The sequence below is a fragment of the Plectropomus leopardus genome, chromosome 7, assembly GCF_008729295.1.
Source record: "Plectropomus leopardus isolate mb chromosome 7, YSFRI_Pleo_2.0, whole genome shotgun sequence".
Classification (NCBI taxonomy): Eukaryota; Metazoa; Chordata; class Actinopteri; order Perciformes; family Serranidae; genus Plectropomus; species Plectropomus leopardus.
Window position 1 is genome coordinate 24364015 of NC_056469.1, and position 25013 is coordinate 24389027.

Below are 25013 nucleotides of genomic sequence, written 5' to 3' on the forward strand. Positions count from 1 at the left end.
TTTTTTGTGTTGAGATCTGCACCGAAAACTAAGGAAAGTACTATCAGAGTTTCCAGAGATTAAATCTACTCTGCTCTTAAATATGATGAGTTTTTGTTTTGGTCGTCTTTAGAAAAAAAAAAAAAAGAAGAAAACCCAAAAAAACCAACATCTCTATCTGTTGGAGGAATTCCGGCCTGTCAGCTATTTTGGTTCCTGTCTTGCTTTCACTATTTTGTGAAAGGAGATGTAAGAAGGAAGGAAGGGGAGAGCGAGTGAGAGAGGACGACAGCGAGAGGAGGGGAGTCAGACATATACAGTCTGAGCGCCTCGGAGAGAGTCAGTTGTGTTCAGAAGCAGCTGAGAAGAGTAAGTGTTTACCTGCTTTCCTACTGGGATGGAGAGAGAGGGGTTGGATATAAGAGGAGGATTGGGTGGAGGGAAGCATGGAAGGAGAGGAGGAGGAGGAGGAGGAGAGCGGGTAGTTTAAAGGCTGTTTTGTAAATATGGTGTCATACAGAGACATAGAAGCGGTAATTTGTCTGTTAGATGTGAGTGTCAGAGAGTTCAGTGCAAGTGTGAAGGAGAAAAGTGAGTTATCTTAAGTGCTATAGAGTGAGGAAGTGTTGAGGAACTGGGTGTTTCTTTATAAAATTAGATATACAAATACTGTGCTCATGCTTGTGAGTCTGCACATGTTCAGCAACAACTCTCACCATTCACTCTCCGTCTCTTTGTGCCCAGAAGAAGCCAAGACACAACATGGTTCGGTGAGTCCCCCGCTGGACAGTGTGACTCTCCGTTAGTCGACTCTGGTCGTGCACTCTGTGTTTTTTATGCAAGGCGTGATGACAACTTCTCTGTTTCCATTCCTCCTTCTCTTTCTTTCCCCGGCTGTCGACTCGTCCTGCTCTGTTCCTCTATCATGTGATTTGTGATGTTCTGTGTCTGTTTGCGTAAAGAAAATGTGTCATAAAGGATGTTTTAGCTCAGTGGTTGAGTAAGAAACTTTTTTTTTCTTTTTCGAATGCTCAACACTCAAGGTTCCCTTTACCTTAAGCTGATGGCTCTTTCCTTCTGTGACTGATCAAATCTTTGTTTGTTGTTTGACGTTTTTTGTGGGAACCCAAAGTTCAAGGTGAAACACAATCTAATTCTCATGCACAGCTCAGGTTGGATTCAAAAGCTCCATAAATACAATATTTTCATGATACTGAAGTCATGATACAATATTATTGTGATTTTAAATGTTTGCAGACTATTGCGATAACATATATTGCTATTTATTACTTATTTTCGACTGCAAATTTTGTCCCAAAGGAAAACTTTGTGAACATCTGTTTCATCTAATAGGTTTTCAGTCTGTTTATCTCAGATCAATCATTTTTATTGCAGCAAATTGTTTCTGAAAAGCGGTTGATTTTATTATTCTATGAGGCTACCAAAAGTTTAATTGTATTTGCGATATTAATAATTTATGTACTAAAAAATCTATACTTGGTGTCCTTGAAATTATGCATTTCTATGCAAAATATTGCGATACCATGCCGCATCGATTCTTTCCTGTTCTTATAATACACAGGCATCCCCACAGTTTAACATTTTAAGCTTTTTATTGCACGTTTTCACCCTGAAACTGGAAAGAAAAATTGAAAATGATTTAACAACTAAATCTGAAAGCAGCTAGTTGGGTCACAGGAGAAAAAGCCTGTAGCTGATTGAACATTTGAATGATTTTCTCCTCGACTTTTAAAAGCATGTTGTAAGGGTTTTTTCTGTGTAAGCTTAGAAGCTGTGAGCCGCTTGACCACTTTTCCAACCTCAGACGGCTCCAGGAAGTGATAAAATATTAGATATTTGGTATGAACTGATGCCTTTATGTTACGCTGAGTAATAAAAGTCCACAGTTGTTGCTGAAAGGGCTTTTAACTGGAGCTTCACTGCATTATTTGGTGTTATAGTAGATGCACGGTACAATTTTAAGATCGCTGTTATTTTGGAATTTTATTCTTCACCACTGGCTCTTAACTGAGCCAGTGGTGAAGGTGTTAATTTTGTGGTTAAAAGATACTTAAAGAAGATATGCATTATTTTATCATTAATGTAAAGGCTGTAAAAGCTGCACCTGGAATGTAAACAATTAGTCTGAAAATCAGTTAGGTTATTATCAATTAATCAATTAACATTTTAAATAATAAATGTCAAAAATATTCGCAATTCACAATTCTTACCAGACACCACAGCGATATATTAATTCATAGGTTTAATTAATAAAATAAAAGAAATGGAGGAAGGAAAGGACATCTTTACATGTATGAGACTTACGCCCTAAAACAATTTGTACGATATTTATAACTGTAAATTTTCTGTTGACTAGAAGATTAATTGATTAATCATTTCAGAATGACACAAGACTGTGATAAGACCTGCTTTTCCTGCAGTGGAGATTTATTAATCAACATCTACTGTACTTTTACATTTCTATTAAAAAAAAGAACATTTATTTTATGTTGTCTATAAAATAAATGTGTACTTGTGTTGCAGTGCACTCAGAAATAATACTGGCTGTTTGTGTACGTTGATGTTAGTGTATGTAGAGGCGTATGTGTTTATATTTACAGGCTTGTGTGTGCACTGAGTGCAGTTATATACTAATATTGATTGTATTTTTCGTGTGTGTGCATGTGTGTTGAGCAGGTGGTTCCACAGAGACATCACAGGCCTGCAGGCCGAGGAAATGCTGAAGACTCGAGGCATCCATGGCAGCTTTCTGGCCCGACCCAGCAAGAAAAACGTAGGAGATTTCTCCCTCTCTGTCAGGTAATAAAAAAAAACACCCAAACTCTCTCTTAAACTCCACAGAAGAAAACGTACTGTCCTTTGCTTTAAAACATGCTGTAAGTTCGCCCACTGTGCTCTTCCATTTCAAACCCTAAAAGACATAATTTACAAAAAACTGTGTGAATACAGAATCTCATAGATTGTTGGAGCACATGGATGTTTCAGCTCATCAGACACTGGACTCTTTTCTTTATTACTTTTTTATTTACTTCCTTAACTCATCTGCCTCCTTTAATCTTCACCGTTCAGCACAAAACAACCTGCTTTACAAACTGATGGATTTGCGATATTTTTAGTGTAGATGACAATCAAACTTTCCACTGCACTTTGTGGGAAGGATAAAATCACACCTGGCATTTATGAACATGTAGGTAAAGATAACTGCTGATGCTTTTTTTTTTTATTTATCTAGATCTAAGGTTTAGTTGATTTGGTTGGTATTCACAATATGACAGACTGAAGTGAGGGTGACATTTTTTTACCTGTGAAAAAAATAGCAGGCATTACTTAAAACCTAAAAAAAAATCCTATCGTAATAATGATGAGGCTCATTGTGCTGCGGTCTGTATATTTGGATATGTAAGTGCAGCTGTATCTGTACAGATGTTAAACTGAGTAACTCGAGTGTTTCGAGATTGACACAGATATATTCTGGTTATATTTAGCATATGTACATTATATTGTGAGATTTTCTGTTATTGTGCTAATATGTCTGTTCAAGCCTTTCAGGCGAGAGCTGTTGATTTCTTAATTCTGAATTCTTGAACGTATCAGATGTATCAGTTATTGATCAGCAGTAGTAGTAGGAGGTAAAAGTTGAAATTAATTAACTTTTTTTTAAGAGTTTTTTGGAGTGGTAATTTAGCCTTTGTTTGATTAATGATAGTGACAGACATGCAACAAAGGTCCATAGACTGGAATCTAATGTAGTAGCGCTGCACGCGACTGCTGGCACTCCCAAATGCAGATTTTTTTGTATAACTGACCCCAAAAGTAAAAAAAAAAAAACAACAAAAAAAAAAAACAAACAAAACAAAAAAACCTCCACAGCAATTCATACCTTCCTTTAAAAAACACACATTTAAAAACCAACCAACCAAACAAAAAAAACAAGCTTTTACACTTTCGTCTAAACACATCAGGCGGACTTGAGACGTTAATGTGGAAATAGACACGTTTTTTACGTATCATTATGAGGTAAACACTGATTACACAATGTAATTCCTATAGAATTATGACACCATCTGTGTTTAGGTGTATCAGTGTCGCTTTCACTATGAAATTTTGTCTGCCAACGGACACGATCTCCCCTGATCTCCAGGCTCAATTCACAGCACAAAGGAAGTGTGTCAACCACTGCCCAACTAAAACAGGAAGACGATAGCGCTTTAGTTTATCCTGATAGCTAGGGCAGGGCAGTATCTCAATTTTAAATCAATATTGTGATATGAAACTAGATATTGTCTAAGGTTTTGAATAACGTAACATTGTAAGTTTTGTCTTCCTGATTTTAAAAGTTTCATTTACAGTAAAATGATGTCATTTTCTGAATTTACCAGATTGTTCTAGCTCTTCTCATTATTTGCCTTTGTCCACTTCGGCATTATATCCACATAGCTGATGATTATTATTATTCATAAATCTCATTGTGTAAATATTTTGTGAAAGCACCAACAGTCAACCCAAAAAAATGCTGTTGCTTTACCGATACTGAGATATTTGGTTTGAAAACACACTGCAAAAATGGCCTGTCAAATTTAAGGCCAAACACCCTAGATTTAAGCATACTTGCACTTAAAATAAGCAAATTTGGCTGCCAGTGCAGTAAGCAAATTTTGCTTGTTAAGATGTCTTAAAACCAGTAAAACTGTGTGACTCTCATTATAGCCCATAAAATCTTGAAATAAGATCAAAAACACTAATTTCAAACAATTTATTTAAGCCTAGTTGGACATACTAGTGCTTAAAATAAGATTTCTATAGACCTGAAGTGGATGTTTCCAGACTTGTCTCCTGTATCTAGTTAAAAATAACTCAGAAAAAGACAAAGATGCTTAACAAGACCAGGCAAGTGATATGTACTTGAATTAAGTCAAATGATCTTTCCTAGTCAGCACTAGATAATCCATTTATACTTAAAACAAGACTAACTAGATTTTTTAATCTAAATATAAGATTATTACACTTGGTTAGATCTGCAATTTTTGCAGTGCAGTGTGATATTTGATTTTCTCTAACTGTTGTAATAGCTTTTGGTGGCTGCCCCCAGTTACCAAAGAGTATCGATGTAAGTTCTTTGCAGTTATTATCAATAAAAATGGAGAAAGGTGGAACAAATGAAGTATCTGTAAAGCGATCTGTTTGACTCTGCAACAGCAGCGACAACAATTATACTAATTGGAAACTCTAGGGAGCGGAAAAAGTTGTCTGTTTCCCCTTTAAACCTCATGAATGTGATTTGTTAGCTTTGTGACAGACCTCTACATGTCACACTGCCATTGGCACTAAAATGTGTCAAACTTTAAAAAGGAAGTAAGAATTACAAATCCCAAAAGTTTTCTGTCATTTTACTTTAATCTTAGTTTTTGTTGTTTGTAGGATTAGTATTAAATGTTTTTCTCCAAATCAAGTTTAGCTGAAAAACCACGATCCACCATTAAAATGTTGATTTCTGGTCCTAAATAATAAGAGGAAATTCCAAATTCAGCTTTTTACTGATAAGACGTCAGGTAACTAGAGAACTACTGTATTAACTGCAGAACACAGAGGGCAGATACTGAAAGCTCGCATGAATGTGCCAAAGACAAACATACTATATACATACTACTATACAGAGAATGTACTGTATATATAGAACATATATTCAGTAGTACAGTGTGTGAAAGTCAAATTAAGCTCTGTGAGGATCTGATCTGTGGCCCAACGCTGAAACATTTCAGCATATGATGCAAATAAATGTCAAAGAAATTTTATTGTGCAGTTTAAACTTTCATAAATAAAAGCTCCTTACACAGAGAAGTTCTCTTTACGGTTATTATGAGGTTTTAAATTTTTGCTGGTTGCTCCGTCTCCTCAGAGTGGGCGAGCTGGTGACCCACATCCGCATCCAGAACACAGGAGACTACTACGACCTGTACGGCGGGGAGAAGTTTGCCACCTTGTCCGAGCTGGTGGAGTACTACACAGCTGAGAACGGCATCCTGCAGGACAAGGACGGCACCGTCATCGAACTCAGATACCCCCTCAACTGCTCCGACCCCACCACAGAGAGGTTTGTCACTCTTACCTGTCACTGTTAAAGCCCCTGTAGGTTAATGTGGCCCACACTAACCGTCTCCTCTGTGCTGCCTCCACCTACACTCTCAACGTTTGGTTAGGTGGTTAGGTCAATGAGCATTATTTCCTCTAACTGTAATTCAGCAGGGGTAATAAGTGTCATCTGAAGGTTTGTTATTCCATGGGATTTAAATATTTTCCTCTGGGGTGAAGATCATATGAGTAATAGATTTTGGTGTAAAAGCATCTTTGTCAGAATGAGTCAGTGAAAATAAACACCCATGCTCCAGACAAAAAGAGCCCACAGCTGTCGAGGCTTCGTTCCTGCATCTGCCTCTGCAGCTGATGGATTACATGTGATCAGCGTCGACATTATCAGGGGTGGGAGGCGTCGAATCAAGTACTTTTTTCAGGCACTTTAATTAAATATTCCACTGTGAGACTCTATCAGGGCAGCTGCAGGCGCTAAAAGGAACTCTACCCACAAAATGAAATTTTTTAATATCAATTACTCATTTAAGAAAATTGTTTCTCTTGCATGCCTCTGGGAAACGGCAAACATTTGGATTTACTAACTGATTGGGGACCACATTTAACCAGTTGAAATTTGATCTTATTGTATAGTTTTCTTTCCAAAACGTGGGGAAAAGGCAATGAACAACAAAAAAAGAAATGAGCCAAAAAAGACAGAAATTAATAATAATTCCACAAAAATTACCTGCAGAAATCATTTTTAAAAAATAGTTAATTTAAAAAATGGGGATAAAAAGAAATGACCCCTAAAAAGGGCTTAGAAAATTATATTTCTCTAACACAATTTTAAATGTGATATCATTATAATTAGCCATAAATACAGATTTCACCTAGCTTTTTTCCATTTTCCATTTTCTTGACACTTTTTGCCCTAGCTTTTTAAAAATAATTTTCTAAATCTGCTATTTTCATGCAATTTGGGGGATATTTCTTACCAAGTTGCTCGTTAACTTTTTTTTTCCAAATAGCACTGATTTGCAGAGTTCAGAGGTTTAAATACTTGTGAAAGGTGACTGAATGCAGAAAAAGAAAAGTGATGTTGCTCCAGGTTTCAAAGGGTTAACTACAGCAAACTATATCAACTGGTGCAGTATAATCCAAGTGATGTATGCTCAGCACATCCCAAAAACAAGCATTTCAACCTTACTATTTAAAAAGTAACTGTGAAACCTATCGATAATTTCTTCAAAGCCTGACTCCAATAATAAAAGTTTTTTTCCAGCAAAAATAAATATTTTTGGGAAATACTGAGCACACAACTGGATAAATGAGGCTTCATCATCACTGACTACTGTTTATTTAGGGAAAACTTAATCATCTTTTTAACAGCAATGCCCTAAATTCACATTTATATGTATCAACGGGATATATAATATATGATAACAACCACGATAAAATGATGAAAGAGTCCATAAAACCATATACTAGCAGCATTGTCTGTGTTTCTTGGATCATACAGCAGGAGTTGGGTGAGAGTTTGTTAATGGATATTTAATATAACTTTATTGTTAAATATGGTCCCCAGTCATCAATAAATCAACATCTTCACCGTTTTTTGTGGAGTAATGAGAGAAAAATAATGTTTTCTTCATTAACTCAAGGTAGCACGGCATAAAGAACTGATGTACAAATATTTTTATATAAGTATGGCCAAGTACTTCTTTAAAGAGTTCTGAAATGTCTTAAATTAGTATTATTTTTTTGTAATTATTAGGCTTTAAATCATTAAATAATCCTAATTGAATTGAATTGCCACAGACATTTTATCCAAATTTCTTATTTGCCTTTATACTTACCTGCAATGCTTGAATAAGAAAAAGATCATTTGTCCAAAAATCAATTTTGAAAAGGTCTTAAAAGCATTAAATGCAAGTGTCATGAAGACATCCTGTATATGTTTGCTCTTCTGCATTCCAGATGGAAGTATTTTTATTTTTTTTAATTTTTATTATTACCCTCTATAGACACGTATAACAATATAAAAAAATACTCGAATGAGTTTTTTGATTAGTTAAATCACCTAAAAGTACATATTCCCAAAAAATCCAGGTGGTCGGAGGGGGGCTTTAAATGTTTCAACACAATAATGCAGCACAAACCTTTACAGATAAAATATCAAATACTGATGAAGTTAGACCATCCAATAAAAAACAAACAGAAATTACAATGTGAACATAACAAAAATGCAACGGCACATTTCCAATGAGCAATAAGTAGACATTAACGTCCTGCTATGGATCATTTTTTAAGTACATTGAAAAATGAAACCAAACATGTAAATGTTCTCAGTAATTATCAGTCCTTGCGATCAGTGATTGAAAGTCTGGTTCCTCTAATGCTGGACAACAGAGCTGTGCTGATTAATCGATTAGTTGTCAATTATTACATTTATCATAAACAAATTTTATTATCACTTAATCCGTTCGAAAAAAAACCAAACAACAACAAGTAAAAAATCTCTTATTCGTGCTTCTTAAATGTGATCATTTTCTATTTTCTTTGCTCCTGTTTTCTTTACTGGATATCTTTGGATTATGGACAAAACAAGACATTTCAGGATTTCATCTTGGGCTTTGGGAAAAACTAATTGACATTTTTCACCATTACTCACCTTTTTTTAGACCAGGCAACTCATTGATTAATCAAGAAAATAATCCACAGATGAATAGAGAATAAAAATAATTGTTAGTTGCAGCCCCAATGGAGTACAATCCACGAAGACACAACAAACCTCCAAATTTATGTTTGGTAATAACCGGTGATCACTGTAATCTGTTTCCTAATAAACATGATGGGGGGGTGATGAGGAGATTCTAGTTTATGCAATCACTTGACAAAATGTAAGATTACCTGTTTCCATTTAACATTTAACATTAAATAAGCACATAAAAACATCATTATATTGGGGATACTGTTGTATTTCTATAATGCTTGTAACTTTTCTGTTTTTTGAGCATATGTAAAGAGTTTTAAAAACTTTTTTTACAATATAGAACATCATGTTGTTTGTCAAATATTGCAGAGGATATGCAGGATATCCATTTATTCAACTTATGCACAGAGCAACTGACAGAAACTATTCTTGGTCTTCAGATTTTAAAACTTAAACTAAAAGTATGCTGTGAACACAGGACTTGTACGTGCAGTGATGCACATTCCTGTTGTGGTATTGCTACTTTATGTACATTTTTTGATAGTCGATGTCAGTAACTTGTAAATGTCTCTTTGCTAATTATAGCAAGTAGATAATCTAACAGATATTTCCTTACGTCTGCGTTGCATGTAGAACAGACCACATCAAAGAATCCTCCGGGTTGCTGCCGTAAATACGATAAAAATCTGTTTACTGTGTGTCAAATGCAGGTTAAAGAAATACTTACTAGTGGGGTTTTTTTACCCACTTTGTACTTCTGACTTACATTACATGACTGCTTGAGGTAGTGTTTGTTTATTAATTGAGTTTTTTTCCTCCAAGCTGGAAACATTATGCAACTGTAGACTTCTTAAAGTGGGTTAATGTCCAACTTGTAGTGATAAACTCATACAGTCGCACTCCTTTTATGAGTCAAGGAGGACACTACTTTCTATCGTGTGTGTGTGTGTGTGTGTGTGTGTGTGTGTGTGTGTGTGGCTGTGTACTCATCACTAGCTGGAGGCTCTACCCTCTGGCCCCCCCCCCCCCCCCGCCCCTCCTCCCCTTTTCGTTTCTCTAACTTCCCTTTTGTTGCTGCGGTTGGAAACTTTAAGTTTTGACACTTTTGAAAGCAATGGCCAGACCCTATTTGTCTTCCTCTATTGCACACTCCATCATGTTCTTGCTCACTCGCTGTCTTCCTCATCTCACCCGATCTCTCTATCTCATCTCAGCTTGATCTCTCTCTCTCTCTCTCTCTCACACACATACACACACACATACACACGCACACCTCAGCAGGTCACCATTTATGTTTGATCTCATGTATCTGGGCGGCTTATCTCTTCTCAGAAAAGTGGATAAATATGGTGAGGCAAATGACGTGTTGACGTTATTTAGATGCAGTTATAGGTGGAGCAAAGCCTGACAGACATGATTGCACTTTAATCTTGGGTGTGCATGGTTGAATTGCATTAAACGTGCCCACTCACCGTGCAGGGCTTTAGCAATTATTCCCCTGCACAAGCTGTTCTTTAACTTCTGCAGAAGTGCACAGACACCACTTTTTTGTGCTTTTTCGTTGGTGCCTCAGGTGCTTTATGCAACCTGTTGTAACTAAAAAACCATCAGGTGGAGTCCAATTTTAGTTTCTGTAAAAGCAAACACTGATTTGACAAGTAAGTTAATCACAGAACTGAATCTTTAAAAAAAGATTATAAAGAGAGTTAAAAAAAGTTATAAAGAGAGTAGACAGTGTGTGACAGACAGAGGGAGGGGAGGGGAGGTGGTGTGTGTGTGTGTGTGTGTGTATAGGGGGTATCTTCTGTGGTTGTTAGATATCGAAGGGGGGGTGGGGGGCAGGCTATAAATACTTTGTCCTCTTCAGCCACGAAATCTGTCATCAGAAATTTTCCGACCGCAAAGCAGGAAGTTTAGAAGAAGAAATCGAGAACAGTGCCTAAAATTAAGTCACAGCCCAACACGGCCAAGTGTGCCTTAACTAATTCTCACACGCTCCACAAAAACACACCCAGAGAAATAAAACCTGCCTGTAACAGCAACATCTGTACATGCTCTTTTTAACTTTACATACAATGCACCTGATTGTGCTGCGGATTTCTATTTCTGCTCACAGTGTAGTGAGCACAGCAGTCCAGTGTACCACATCAGTGAGTGTCTGACAACCGCTCAGCCCTGAATAGACTCATGCATGTAATTCACAGTTAGTGGTGCTCTGCTCACATACAGTACATAGAGGTCAGTTCAAAAACAGGAGGGTGTTTTTTTTGTTTGTTCTGTTTTTAGTTGCTGTGTGCAAAATGTTAAATATTAAAGCACTGGGCCATGGCCCCCTGAGACGATTGCTGCCCCCTCCCCCAGGTGAAAATTATTGGAGGCTGATATTACTGCTTTTAAGAGGCTGTGGCATGCTCAATTTTACAGCTACCACGAAGGCAGCAGTTTATTGTGAAACTGGATGACTGTGAGCAACCTGTTTTCTGGAGCAGCTGATGACTCCTCAGCCTCTCTCTGAGCTGGCTTCCTGTGGCTTTCACAAAAATTTATTTGGAAATAAATGATGGTTTTATTTCAATAAATTTAATTTTCATTCATCATTGTTGTAGACCTAAAAATAGAACAAAGTTTTATTTAATGTTTAATCAGCAGTGAAAAAGGCAAATGTGCACACTTAAATCCATGCCAAAATCAAGTCTACTATGCAAGCTTATCGGTCAGAGACCTTCTTTAAGGCATCTGTGACTGAAAGCTTGCTAAACATGATTTTTGCATGGAGTTTAGTGTGTGGATTTGCTTTTTTCACCGTTAACAATTCAGCTCCAGCACCTTAGTCTAAGTCCAAACACCGGGTGAGAGGTGTTTTTTCAAGATTTTATGTTGATTAGCAACATTTCATCTCCTAAAACGAGCATTGTACATCTATGGCCTGCCGCCTTTATCAGGATATTTTTTCTTGCAGATCACAGCAGTGAACCACAAACAAATGCAGCTTGGGGCATGAACATCTTTAGAAATGTGTACTCAGTGTGAAGCATTAGTGCCTTTGTGTCACAGGTGGTACCACGGTCACCTGTCGGGGCCGAATGCAGAGAAGCTGCTCAGTGCACGAGACGAGCCGGGGACCTTCCTTGTCAGAGAGTCGCTGTCCAAACCTGGAGACTTTGTCCTGTCGGTTCTGACGGACGAGAGGAGCAAAACTGGAGGGAAGAGGGTCTCCCACATCAAGATCATGTGTCAGGTGAGTTTGTCTTTGTGCTTTGGTGTAGATTTTGCCCTTAATATCTTGGACACTCCCTCCGCCCAACCCCCACCCCTCCCACATTAAAAACATGAAAGTTGCAGAGGACTTTTATTTTGACAGATTTACAGACATTTATACCAAAAACTGATGCAAAAACGCACAAATTCTTGGATAAAAATTCCCCAGAATGTAGGAAATCAAAAATTGGATGCTGGAAATTGGACCCAAAACCCCCATTTCATATGTGCCCCCCCCCGGCCCAAGGTTTAAACCAAATCTATGTCCCTGTCCTTCTGTGTCTCGGCATGTGATCTTGAGTGTGTATGTGTGTGTGTGTGTCTCAGCGTATGACCACATATGTGTGTGTGGCATGCAAGATAAAGGGTGCATGAAACTTAAGTTTATTTTCGGTCAGTCTTATGCTTTGAATATACAGAATTAAGAGTCCCTGAAACAGATTCACATCATGTGAAAATACTGAGGGGTATTCCCACAGTTGTGCAGTCGCACTTTGAAATAGGTACAAAGTCTAATTTCCTCTGTCTTAAGCAATAAAAGGCTGTTGCTCTTATTTCAACTCTGCTTTTGTTCAGAAATGCCAGGCACAGTTTTACTAAAGATGTTCAGCAAAAAAAAGAAAAATGTTTTATTTCTGAGTTAAAAAGATACATGAAACCAAAAACTGTAACCTGGTGTTTAAACACTCCCTGTAAACATCTGTTGGTGGTATTCACAGTACAGCATCAAGTCAAACCGTCGTCCTCTCAAACTCGTTTTCATAGGTTGTGTCTTTCCGTCATCATCAGGGCTTTTGCGTTTTATATTTGGCTGTGGTTCACCTCATAGAAAACACAGTTCAGGCCTCATTTAAATGGAAGCCTTTGTTTGTGTGCAGCGCTGGGGTGCAAAGGATTAATGTGAGATTAGTGGAAGGGTCAAAAAGGTCTTTTCATGAGCACGTGGCAAAGATTAGGTGAGTTTCTGACAGCACTCAGCTCTAACCTGCAGAGTGTGTAAGCTGCTGCTGTAACCAGTGAAAACATCAGCACACATTCATGCCTTTTAAATAATCGCATGGCCAGTAAACAAACATTATCATTTATTTGATAAACCCTTTGAAACCTGAGCAAATTAGCTTTATTTCTTTCAAAGACATGGGAAGAAGGCGATGAGCAACTTAAAAAGAAATGACTCAAAAATATCTGATTAAAAGTACAACAAAATTACCTAAAAGAAGCAAAAATAAAAAGGATAATAAACAAACAAACAATGAAAATACTTGAAAAACAGCTTAAAAAATTACAATAATCCTATGACATAATTTTGCATTTTTAATACTGAGAATTATAAATATAGTTTTCTAGACATTTTTCCTAGATTTTTAAAAAATAATTTTCTAAATCTACTTATTTCTTGCAATTTGTTCCCCATGTTTTTGAAAAAAAAAAAAAAAAAAAACTAAACCAATTTGCTCAGGGTTCAAAGGTTAAAATACTTGTGAAAGGTGTCTGAAAGCAGCACCAGAAAAGCGATGTCGATCCAGCTTTCAAAGGGTTTAGCTGTTGTTATTATTGATGTTATTGGTTTCACAGTCAACATCAATAATAAGTCAATCAATAAGTCTCCTCTTTTTAAGTTCCCTTTTTTAATTTTTTGCATAATTGCTTCTTTTTTCAAACTTTGTTTTTACACCAAACATTTCTGCAGAACCTCTCTGCATGTGCTCATCCAGACCGATGTGTTTTTTGTGTTTCTTCAGAATGACAGGTACACAGTTGGAGGTTCAGAGCTGTTTGACACGCTGACAGACCTGGTGGACTACTACAAACGCAAAAGCATTGAGGAGATCTCTGGGAACTGGGTGCATCTCAAACAGGTGAACTTTTTTTTACACGTCGACAAAATGAGTTCGTTTTGTGAAAAAAACAAAAAACAGAAACAGTTCTATGTGAATTATTCAAACAGACGAGCAGCCCGGCCCACAGATAGGAAATATTACTCACAGCTCAGTCTTATGTCAGTCTGATGATGATGTGGATTGCGTGCATTGGCCTGTTTTTTTTCTCTCATCTCTATTATAAGATTTTTCCGCCTTTCTCTCTCTCACACACACTCTGTCTGTTTGTCGTCTCCAGCCGTATTACTCCACCAGAGTGAATGCAGCAGATATCGACAGCAGAGTGAAACAGCTGGATCAGACCACACAGCAGCAGCAGGATGGAGAGGGCGAGAAGAGCAAGGCGGGCTTCTGGGAGGAGTTTGATGTAAGATTTGACCCAACCTCGGTTACATTCACTGTGACTGTCTCTTATCACAGGGTGGTCTTAGAGTGGGAAAATGTAAATTATACAACAGACAACTTATTACAAATTGACTATCCATAAACATCTCAAGACTTACTTCCTGACTCAGGGCAAAATTAAAGGTGTCATACTACCATCTTCTGGTGGTGAAATAAATAACTATGTCCCAATGCCATACCTCATATAATAATAACAGGCTTTGAGGATATTGTGCACTGAAAGAGTGACCAAATTAATTTTACTTAAAACACTAATTAACACCAACCCAAATGATGTAAACAATAGGAAATGAAAATGGAACTTTAAAAAGCTATTTTTACTCAAATAAATTACATGTTGTGGTGACTAGGACTGCAGCTGATGACTATTTCCATTACAGCTTCATCTGATCACAAAACCCCAAAACCCCAAGGTGACATCTCAACTCTTGTTCAAAACCAAAGATTTGTAGTTAGTGTATAAAACATTAAAGCAAGACAAAAAGAGAGCAGCAAATCCTTAAAACTGGGAAGCTGGAACTATGGATCATTTGGCATTTTTGCTGAAAAAAATATTAATAAAATTGCCTCTTTTTCTCTCCATCAACTAATTGATTAATCGACTAATGTCTCACCTCTACTGCTGGCAAAGCTCCAGTAAGATCTTGTAAAATATTGTTTCTCTTTGTAAAGTTATATTGCTAGTTGCATGATAAAGTCTTACCTGTATTGGAAGAAGTATTCAGATCCTTTACTTACCCAAAAGAAAAAATACAACACAGTAAAATCCTGTACAAGTATAATAAAAGCATAAACAGGATGATACTTACAACATTAAAAATAGAAAATGTCCTTGATTATTGCACTATTATATATTATGTAATTACATTATTGTTACTTTTATTAAAATTATTATAACTCATGCATTAATGTAAAAGCAGGATTTTAGTGTTGGTTGAGGTGGAGCTCATTTTAAACTACTGTCGAATGATAATTTTCTTTATTGATTATTATTATTTTATGGGTATTATTATGGATTAATCTGCAGATTATTGTCTTCATTAGTTGATTATTTGGTTTAGAGAGAAAATGAGAAAAAATAAAATAAAATGATAACAGTCATTTAAAGGAGAAGCAGGGAATCTTAACATTTATGAATCTGTAACCATGAAACATTGTAAAAATGACAAATTATTCTCATCATGACAAGAGGTTGGGTCGTAATTTATAATAAAATTTTATTTTTTTAAACCCTCCATATTTTCTTCATATCTTCAGGCTCTTCAGAAGTTTGAGGCCAAAGTGAAAAAGAGCAGAGAGGAGGGCCAGAGACCTGAGAACAAGAGCAAAAACAGATACAAGAATATCCTTCCCTGTAAGTTTTTAATCTTCTCAGTAACATTATTCTCAAAAGTTAAACAAATATTATGACACATTTTGAAAGCACTCACATTAACTAAATTAAATTATTGTTTTTTCCACCATTTCCTTCCTCCATCCGCTTGACTCAAAAGTCAACGACACCAGGGTCGTCCTGCAGGACGCTGATCCTGATGTTGTGGGCTCAGATTACATCAACGCCAACTACGTGAGAGTAAGTCTCCAAAGTCTCACAGTTAGACTAAAGGACAAAAACACACCACAGGAAACTGTCAGACGTTCTCTTTTTATCTTTCTTTGAGGTTAATGTTGTTTGTTTGTTGAGCAGCGTTCAGTCGTTCACTGTGTGTTTATAGAACAACCTGTGGGAGTCCGGAGATCAGAAAGTTTACATCGCCACCCAGGGGTGCCTAGCAACAACTGTCAACGATTTCTGGCAGATGGTATGGCAGGAGAACACGAGGGTGATCGTCATGACAACAAGAGAGGTCGAGAAAGGGCGGGTCAGTATAAAAACACCATGCAAGAGAGCAGGGTGGTTTCCAGAAAGCAGGTTATGTGAAAACTCTGAGTATCTTAACCCCGAGATGAGAGTAACTCTGTTAAGTTAAGTCAAACTCTGAGTCAATCACCATGGTAACTGACTCTGTGAACATAACCTGCTCACTCGCAGGTTTTCTATAAGAAACACCACGTTGTATGTACCATAATCTAATACACAATCATCACAGTAATTCTCAGTCCCATGAAGGAAGTTAATATTGTATTCATGTTGTGTGCTTTATATCACTATCAAATGTTAATTCATTCATCAGGAAATTAGGCAGGAAGACATATATTATATATTATGTATATTATATATATATTATGTTAAAACATAATTCTGTTGGGGGATTAAATTCAGATTCAGACAACTTTATTTATCCCAAAGGGAAATTCAGTTTTGCAGCCCACCAGACCATACATACATCCATCACACAACAGTCAAGAAAAGAAAAGAAACAAAAAAAACAAAAAACAAAAACGACACAATAAACAGTATGTGACCAGGTCACCCCTCTGTGGCCCCTCTAGTAATGAAGCACACATAGACCCAAAGCCTTTCACGGCCGCAGCAAACAGCCGAGATAAATAAACACCTCAAGAGCATTGATAAATTCAAATACGACAACATAAATAAATGTGTTCCACCAAGGTGTACTGCACATTACATAATAAGTCTACATTCAGAGATTGTATAAATAGGCCACCAGTATATGAATTACAAGAAAAACCACTGTGTGGTTAAGCACAAGAACAGGAACCTGATAAATATAACACAAGTTTCTCATCCAAAGTGACTGCTATCAAGGTTCAACTGTCTGATGGCAGAAGGAATGAAAAGATGATCTAGAAAAGCGATTTGTTTTCCTGACAGGCGCTGACTAAGATGACTAAAATAAGATGACTGAAATAGCCACTGAATTAATATTCAGATGTGTGTTTTTTTTGTCTGAAATACCGAAAGTATGAACCTCAAAATACCAAAATATGGTGAAATGTGTGGTCATTATGGTGCACCTTTAATGACATTTTCTCCAAAATACTGTTGTTATTATTGTTTTAGTAATCACATAAATAAATTAGAGTTGACTTGACTTGACCCCACACAGCTTTTGACTTTCGTAAGGTTGTGTTTCACTGATATTTCCAACACTCAGCAGCTCACACCCAAAGAACCTAGATTGTTAACCCTTTGAAACCTACGAAAATTGGCTCGATGGCTTCAAAAAAAATATGGGTGAGCAACTATGTAAGAAATGGCTCAAAAATAAGCAAGAAATTAGTGAAACTTTAAAAGAAAATTAAAACAAAAGTTTAAAAAAAACAAAACAACAACCCCCAAAAAGAAACAAGAATAGTATTCAAAGAAAGTGTTAAAAATAAAACAAATTCAAATATTTTTTTCTGTCAAATAATTTTAAATATCTGGACGTTTTCTATTTATTTTGTCCATTTGCCTTTTTGTCTACTATCTGAAAGGAAACCAAACCAGATTTTTCACATCCCAGAGCTTTGAATAGCCCTACAGGTTAAAGGGAAAACTATTTTATTACTTTTTTATTTTTGGGTGAATTGTCCCTTTAACTTATTGCCTCCCAGCAAACAGTGTTAGAAAATGGCCTTGATGGACATATTACAATACACAAAGTGCACTAAATATCGAAACACTATACTTTAAAGTGGTAGCAGACAAAGAAATTAAACATATTAATAGTATGCAAAATACTATTTATTTTTGTGCAGAATAAATGCGTTCCATACTGGCCCGACCCTCAGAGCTCCAAGGAGGTGGGTCCATTCGTGGTGACCTCTTCATCTGAGAGGGAAGCTGCTGATTACAAAATCAGAGTTATGGAAATCGCTCCTATGGACCAGGTAAGCTCCAAACACCGACCTCTGACGTCACTGCTCTGATGCAAAGCTCTCACCATGACTCTGGTCTTGTTATTGCAAACCTGTAATGTTTTTTCTCTTTCACAGCCAAAACAATCTCGCATTATCTGGCACTACCAGTACATGAGCTGGCCCGACCATGGCGTCCCTCAGGAGCCAGGTGGCGTCCTCAGCTTCCTCAGCCAAGTGAACTCTAAACAAGAAGAGTTTCATGGTGCTGGACCCATGATCATCCACTGCAGGTACGATCAGCTGAGAGCCAAGAGTCTTATGGAACCGCGGAGGTCCAAGATTGTAGCGTCCCAGAGCTGAACATGCAAAACTTAAATTATGTATGATCTCTGCCAGACCTGGACGTGACTATGCATTCGGACATGTTTGTGTGTGTGTGTGTGTGTGTGTGTGTGTGTGTGTGCGTGTGTGTGTGTGTCTGCAGCTAATCTGGCTTGCTACTAGACCAATCATCCTCATATTTTGTGTGCAGTTTAACCCTCGTGTTGTCCTGGGGTCATTCTGACCCCAAATGAAATCTTTTGCCTTCAGAATATTTTTATTATACTTGAATATATGTGAACAAGGTCTATTGGCCCTAAATTCCAAAATGAAGGGAAAAGTGTGTGGTTATGGGTTGGACTGAAGAAGACTAAAGGTGTAACACAGGACTGATTGACAATTTGTACAATATGCTTTAAATAACAGTCAAACCAGGCGGGGTCATTTTTGACCCCAGAGGACAAAAGGTGTACGGCATTTGGGAGGACATTGACTGTATGCTCGAGGACCCTTCATGGTTGCAGAGATTCACATTTAAAAAAAACAAAAAACAAACTGTTTTATTGATTGTTTTATCCCATCATTAACTGCTGACTCCTTTTAACTGGCTGCTATTGGCCACGACTGAATATTTTTTTTTTTACATTTTTTAGAGAATCACAGAGCAAAAGCCATTTCTGGCAACTGTCTTGACTTAAAACAAGCCTCAACTTGTTGCAGGCCACATTTTGACCTTTGTCAAGTTTCAAAAACTGACTTCCTTTGAAAAGTTTGGTCTTATTTTGAACAGATGCATCTGTGGAATAATTCCATCCCAGCATGTTATTATCCACTAAAGCTGGAGAGCTGCACTCTCTACTTGCAGGGACACTCAACTTACTTTGCTTGGGGGCCACTTTTGCAAAATGACTGGAGGACAGGGGTCAGTTTCAGCAGCCCAATACATTTAGGACATTTCTAGGAATTTTTAGGATGTTTCTATGATTTCAGAAGGTTTTTAGGATTTTAGGGCATTAAGGGCTTAGCTAGGCCCTCTGTTGGTGGGGTGTGGGAGAGCTCTATATCGATGCTGTTTTATGCACTTTGGCACCTTGTGTTTACTAAATGTACAAAAATATACCCTGCTGTTTTCCGACCTTAAAGTTGAAGCGACAACTCTGCATGAAACCTGCATAAAAGCTACAAGCAGAGTCAAACTTTGGAGGTGTGAAAGTGAAAAAGTGCCTGTGACATATTCCATTTAAGATGATAAAATATAGTGAAAATCAGCAAATCTTTACCTTTCAGAGGCTTAGCTTATTTTTGCTAACTGATTATCAAAATCACCGTCATTCAATTTTTATGTCAATTGACTAATACATCACTTGTTTAAGCACTATTCAATACCACCTAATTCACAAGTCAGGATGTCCCTTCAAAGGTCTCAGTTCCTGAGAATCCAGATGTTTCCCAAATGAAGTTTTTGCCGAATTTCGGGTCACCGTCTGTCTCAGGGAGATCGTAAATCCTTTAAATGTGTGATGATCTGTGACTTGTGGAAGACATCTGTACTGGTGTTAAGTTGTGAAAAATGTCACAGCAACAAGTTTACCAAACCCAGGTTTCATAATTCTCTAATACTGATAACACTCAGAGGTTTAAGATTAAAATGATTAGATTTTCAGGATTAAGATAAGTAGCAGCTGAACAAAAGGTTTTGAGTCAACTGACAGTTTATCCTTATGGAATTTTCCCCGTGTGATGTGACGGATACTGAGGCCGCCTGTGCTTTTTTTAAAAACTTGTTGTTTAAATGATTATATGACCGTTGTGTAAGTATTTTGGTATGTGAACGTGTTTACAAAGCTGCACAGCAGTAACAAGATGTCCAAGAATCTCCCTTAACAAAACTGTTCTCAAGACGTGACCCCCTTAAATCCCATCAGCCTCTTCTGTACTTTGTGTTTTTATGCTTATTATCAAAAATTAGCATGCTGAAGATAGGCCTTCAACTCTTAGTTAATTTGCAGATTATTTTCATGAGTAACCCTTTGAAACCTCAGCAAATTGGCTTGACTTCTTTTAAAAACATAGAATGAAGGCAAAGAAAAAAATAGCAAGAAATTGGTAAAAAGTTACATAAAAATTGCATGTTTTGTAAGAAACAATAGCAAAGAAGAAAATGTCCTCAAGAGAGTGCTAAAAATGAATATATATTGTTTGTGGAACATAATTTTTAATTATAAGATGTATTAATGTAGTTTTTTGGACATTTTTCCCTGTTTTTTGAATGATATCTAATAATTACCCCCGCTAATTATCATGTCATTTCTTTGTCACCTTTTACTAATTTTTTGCTATTTGCAATTTGCATTTTTCTCTGGTTTTAGAGGTCTGAATGAAAGGTGTGAAAGGTGTCTGATTTTTAAATTGCTTACATTTCAGGCAGCAGCCTCTGACTGAAAGATACATTAACTGATTCCTCTGAATTCTTGCAGTGCTGGAATTGGTCGAACAGGCACGATCTTGGTGATCGACATGATCATTCAGAACATTGACACTATAGGTAAACCTTTTTTTTCCTTAACAGAAATCCGTTCTTGAAATGTGTATTGAGTAAAAATAAACCCAATAAAAATACAGTGTACTTTTTCTCACACTGCCTCCATATAATGCTTTCTTATGTCAAACTGTAGGTCTGGACTGTGATCTCGACATCCCAAAATACATCCAGATGGTGCGAGAGCAGCGCTCTGGCATGGTGCAGACAGAGGCTCAGTACAAGTTCATCTACCTAGCCGTGTCCGAGTACATACAGACCACCAAGGCCAAAACCTCTGCCTCCATGGTGAGCAGCAGAGAAGACAAAAAAACAAGTGTTTCCTTGTGGCTGAAATATAGATTGACAGACAGAAACAGGGAGATGTCTCAGGAAAACAAAACAGAGTAATGAATGTCAATAGGCCTTTGCTCTTTTAGCGGCTGATTTGATCATCACAGCCGACTAGTTCAATGTCAACAGAATGATACGTTATCAGACAGCTGCTTGTGAAAGATGAACATTGACCCGGAGACAGCAAACAATAAACCACACAGACTAAACCAGTCGCCTGATATCTCTCTCTGTTTGAGTAATCCTCCAGTCATGTCTAAAAGTCTCCGTGTTTCTCTCTTCCCCAGGAAACTGAGACAGAGTATGGAAATCTGCAACTCAAACATCAACCAGCAAGCAGGAAGGTCTCAAAGTGAGTGTCTGTGTCAGTGTGAAAACGAAAGATGTCCTTAATACATTCACATCGCTCCTCTAAACCTCACACTGACGCCCTACTTTCTCTTTTAAACAACCATCCTCAGCCTTCTGTTTGCAGACAGTCTCTTTCAGTAGAGATACAGAGTTTTGGGCGGAGTGAGCTGAACTCCACCTCAGTATCGTTACTGCAAAAAATTATATATTTGAGTCTTAAAATCTAATTTTCATTTAAGGTGCAATGTGTAATGCTTTTCAACTATAGCGCCACCAGCAGGTCAACGTTGTCACATATCCATTGGCACAAAATTTACAACGACATCAAGTTCCTGTTTGTCACGCACAGGCTGAGTTTAAGAAATCATTTGAATCCAGTTCAGAAGTTTGCTGTAGTTAAATGAAGCATGCCGACACACCGATAAACTTACAGACACAGAGTGGATCTGAGCCGATGAGATGACCCAGAGCAAATAAATGGATTTTTTTTAATACAGTAAAATAAAGCTGTGATTAGACAACAAGTAAATAGTAGTTATTGGGTGGTAAAGGAAGGCAGTGATGAGAGTGAATACAATTACAAAAGGAAACAAAAGGCAGGAAGGGGGCATTTGCATTCAGACCTGCATGCAACAGTCGACAGGATCAAAATGATCAAATTAGCAGGGGAGACAAAAAGGATACAGTTGGCATTTGACTCAAAGGGCCAGATTAGTAGGGGGGCAGGAGCTGCTCTCAGATGTCTCGATTAGTGTGTCTGCACTGCCCAAATGTGTATTTTCATCAGCTGGCTCCCGCTGTGAAGGATGGGTGTCCAAATCCAGCAAATCCACCGTAAATCTAATTCCAGCGTGGTTTATTTTAGCGATAGTGAGTAATGAAGCGTCTTTCTTTGTTTTATTCGCAATTTTCATCTTCAGGGAGACCTGCATTTATGCATAGAGGTGAAAATTAATTAATGCTCAGCAGCTTTGTCTCACTCCCAGAGTGTCAATACACGCTGCTTGGGCAGTGTCACTATAATGATGCACTGGGCTTTTATCCAACTTTAAATATCATTATTAGTCCTTTAATGCTGAAAAACATGGAAGTTCACTTCAGGTGGGCAGGGTAGGATATTACGCTAGTGTTGTATGTTATGTGACGTTTTTTATACGTTTGTCACAAATGTTCCTATTTTAAGCCAAACCATGATGTTTTTCTCTAAACATAATTTTGTTGCCTAAACCTAAACACGTGCTTTTGCAAACCTGGAAAACAGAGCTTTTTACCAACCTGAAAATGTTCTGTTTTGACAAAGACACATTTCACAAGCTAAAACTGTACATTTCTTGTAAAAAAAAGTTAAAGATATATGATATATACGTGTAACAAGCTTAAATTGCTGTTTAGAATTTCCCAAACTGACACAGAAGGGGTACCGACAGTGTCACTGTTTGCTGTCTAGGGCCACTGACTCGTCGTATTTCAAAAACAGTCTTTCAGTGAATCACTGTTGCACTTCCATAAAGATTTAATTCAGAAGAGACAGATTTTTACAACAATCAAAATCAAAGCAACAGAGTCTGATATCCTGACTTTTACTCTCTTGTATGAGTCACACTCCCATAATGCAACTTTTTCCTTATACACTTCATCAGGACTGAGTTCATCAGGGTTCCTCTTTTAAAAAACTTTGACTGCTTTCACTTCTTTTTGCAAATAAATTTAACTTCATGCGTAAAAACAGTGGAATGTCCCTTTCATGAACGACGATAGATTTTTTTAAAAGTGTGCAAACAATTTCAGACACCCCGCTTGTCTCTGTTCTGCACCTGAATATCATAATTCTTGAGCTCTGAGCGCGGACATCACTCATGTATGAACTGAATAATGCTCTAATTAGCCAATTAGGAAAGAAATAAAACAACACAAACCATTCAGCCTCGAACACAGTAAACTTTGACCCACTTGGAGCTCTGAATAGTTGGCTGCCAGCTTTGAGTGACTGATTCACGGACGGTTGGTCTGTTTAAATCGCTCCCATGCAGCGGCCCTGCTCATTAACCTCTGCAGCGTCCCTGATTCACTTCTAACAGAGCTGTGTCGAATCAGTATCAGCTGGTGTATAAAAATGGACATGAATAAAGAAATCACTAATCAGCTCATTCTTTGTCTATTTCCAGAAATAAGGAGGACGTTTACGAGAATCTGTCAAAAGGGAAGAAAGACGGGAAGAAACCAAAGTCAGACAAGAAAAGTGGCTCCGTGAGGAAAAGATAGAAATTTTTTATCAAAGTATGTCATGTTTTTATATTTATGAAGGCAAGAATTTGTATTTTAAAAGAGATAATAAAGTTACAGTGTGAAATTTAGAAATAAGGTAATCGTTTGACATCACAGTTGTCATACAAATACTCGGCTGAGAATAAAGCCAGAACATGTGTGAACACTTTGTTGTGCAATTGTCTTTTTTAAAATTGCAGTCATTTCTACAAAGACACCGAAATGTTGGGATGCTTCGATATTTAGAATTGGAAGCTTCTCTATTTTATCAGTTCTTAAATGAAAAGTTATAATGTTTTATTTATTGTTCATCGGTCATTTTTAATTTTTGTTGTCAATTCAGTTTAATTTCAGTTAGTTAGAGTGGATTTCCTCATTTTAGTTTAGTTTTTTGTCTAAAATGTTTAGTTTTAGTTTAGTTTTTATTAGTTTTAGTTGTTTTTTTGTTGTTTTTTTTAATAATATGGGGCGTACTCTTCAGGGGCAAATAAGAAGTCCAGCATTGGTATTACAGTACAAACCCAACACTTTGTAAAGGCATGAGGCTACGTATGATCCTTATTTTTAAAACTGTAGTTTTTATGTTTATTTAATTCAATGTAATTAAAAAGCTTTTTCACACCTAGATTCAGTTCATATTTTAATCTGAGTGTACTATATTAACTTTTTCATCAGTGTTGTGTAAAGCTGTCAAGTTGATTAAATGATTTTTGTTTTTTTTTTAGTCCTGTAGCTCAATAATACACAATATATTTAGATGCAGATAAATTAACAAAAGAACATCAGAAGCAGGAGATGAACATTAGAGTGTTTATAATTTCAAGTTTTTGTACTTTGGGAAATTTAATGAAAAAACAGATAGATCTTAAATTTTCCCTTTTTTGTTCATCTTTTGTTATTTATACACTTCAACTTTTGTATGCACCAACCAACCAAACAATGTCATTTTTTCATATACATCCGGATTTATTGGCCAATTTCTTTTTCTTTAAATTCACCAGTCTTCTCTCTCTCATATATCTGAGCTACATTTCTTATGGAAATTTGCACCTTTCTCAAATGCCAACCCTCCACAGAACACAGATAAGACTTACTGGCTCACATTTCCACACTGATTGATTAATAAAATCTT

At 37.0% G+C, this 25013-nt stretch overlaps 1 protein-coding gene across 2 annotated transcripts; it reads left to right on the top strand.

Moving 5' to 3' along the window:
- Nucleotides 1-24047, top strand: ptpn6 (protein tyrosine phosphatase non-receptor type 6). Of its 2 annotated transcripts, none has more exons than XM_042489338.1 (16): nt 1-348; nt 724-749; nt 2677-2799; nt 5897-6091; nt 11837-12020; nt 13783-13899; nt 14159-14287; nt 15583-15679; nt 15819-15898; nt 16041-16187; nt 17971-18102; nt 18208-18362; nt 20871-20938; nt 21069-21220; nt 21553-21617; nt 23782-24047. In XM_042489338.1, exons 2-16 carry the CDS (start codon nt 742-744, stop codon nt 23876-23878), a joined length of 1749 nt encoding a protein of 582 aa, XP_042345272.1. In that variant the 5' UTR covers nt 1-348; nt 724-741; the 3' UTR covers nt 23879-24047. The 2 variants fall into 2 exon arrangements, with proteins under 2 accessions (XP_042345272.1, XP_042345274.1); XM_042489340.1 differs by having other exon boundaries at nt 727-749.
- Nucleotides 24048-25013: the final 966 nt, after the last annotated feature.

Excerpts from the sequence above, each read along its gene's own strand:
- ptpn6 (XM_042489338.1), top strand. Across the intron at positions 12,021-13,782 it reads ACATCAAGATCATGTGTCAG|AATGACAGGTACACAGTTGG; the intron begins GTGAGTTTGTCT and ends GTGTTTCTTCAG. Across the intron at positions 18,103-18,207 it reads AAATCGCTCCTATGGACCAG|CCAAAACAATCTCGCATTAT; the intron begins GTAAGCTCCAAA and ends TCTCTTTCACAG.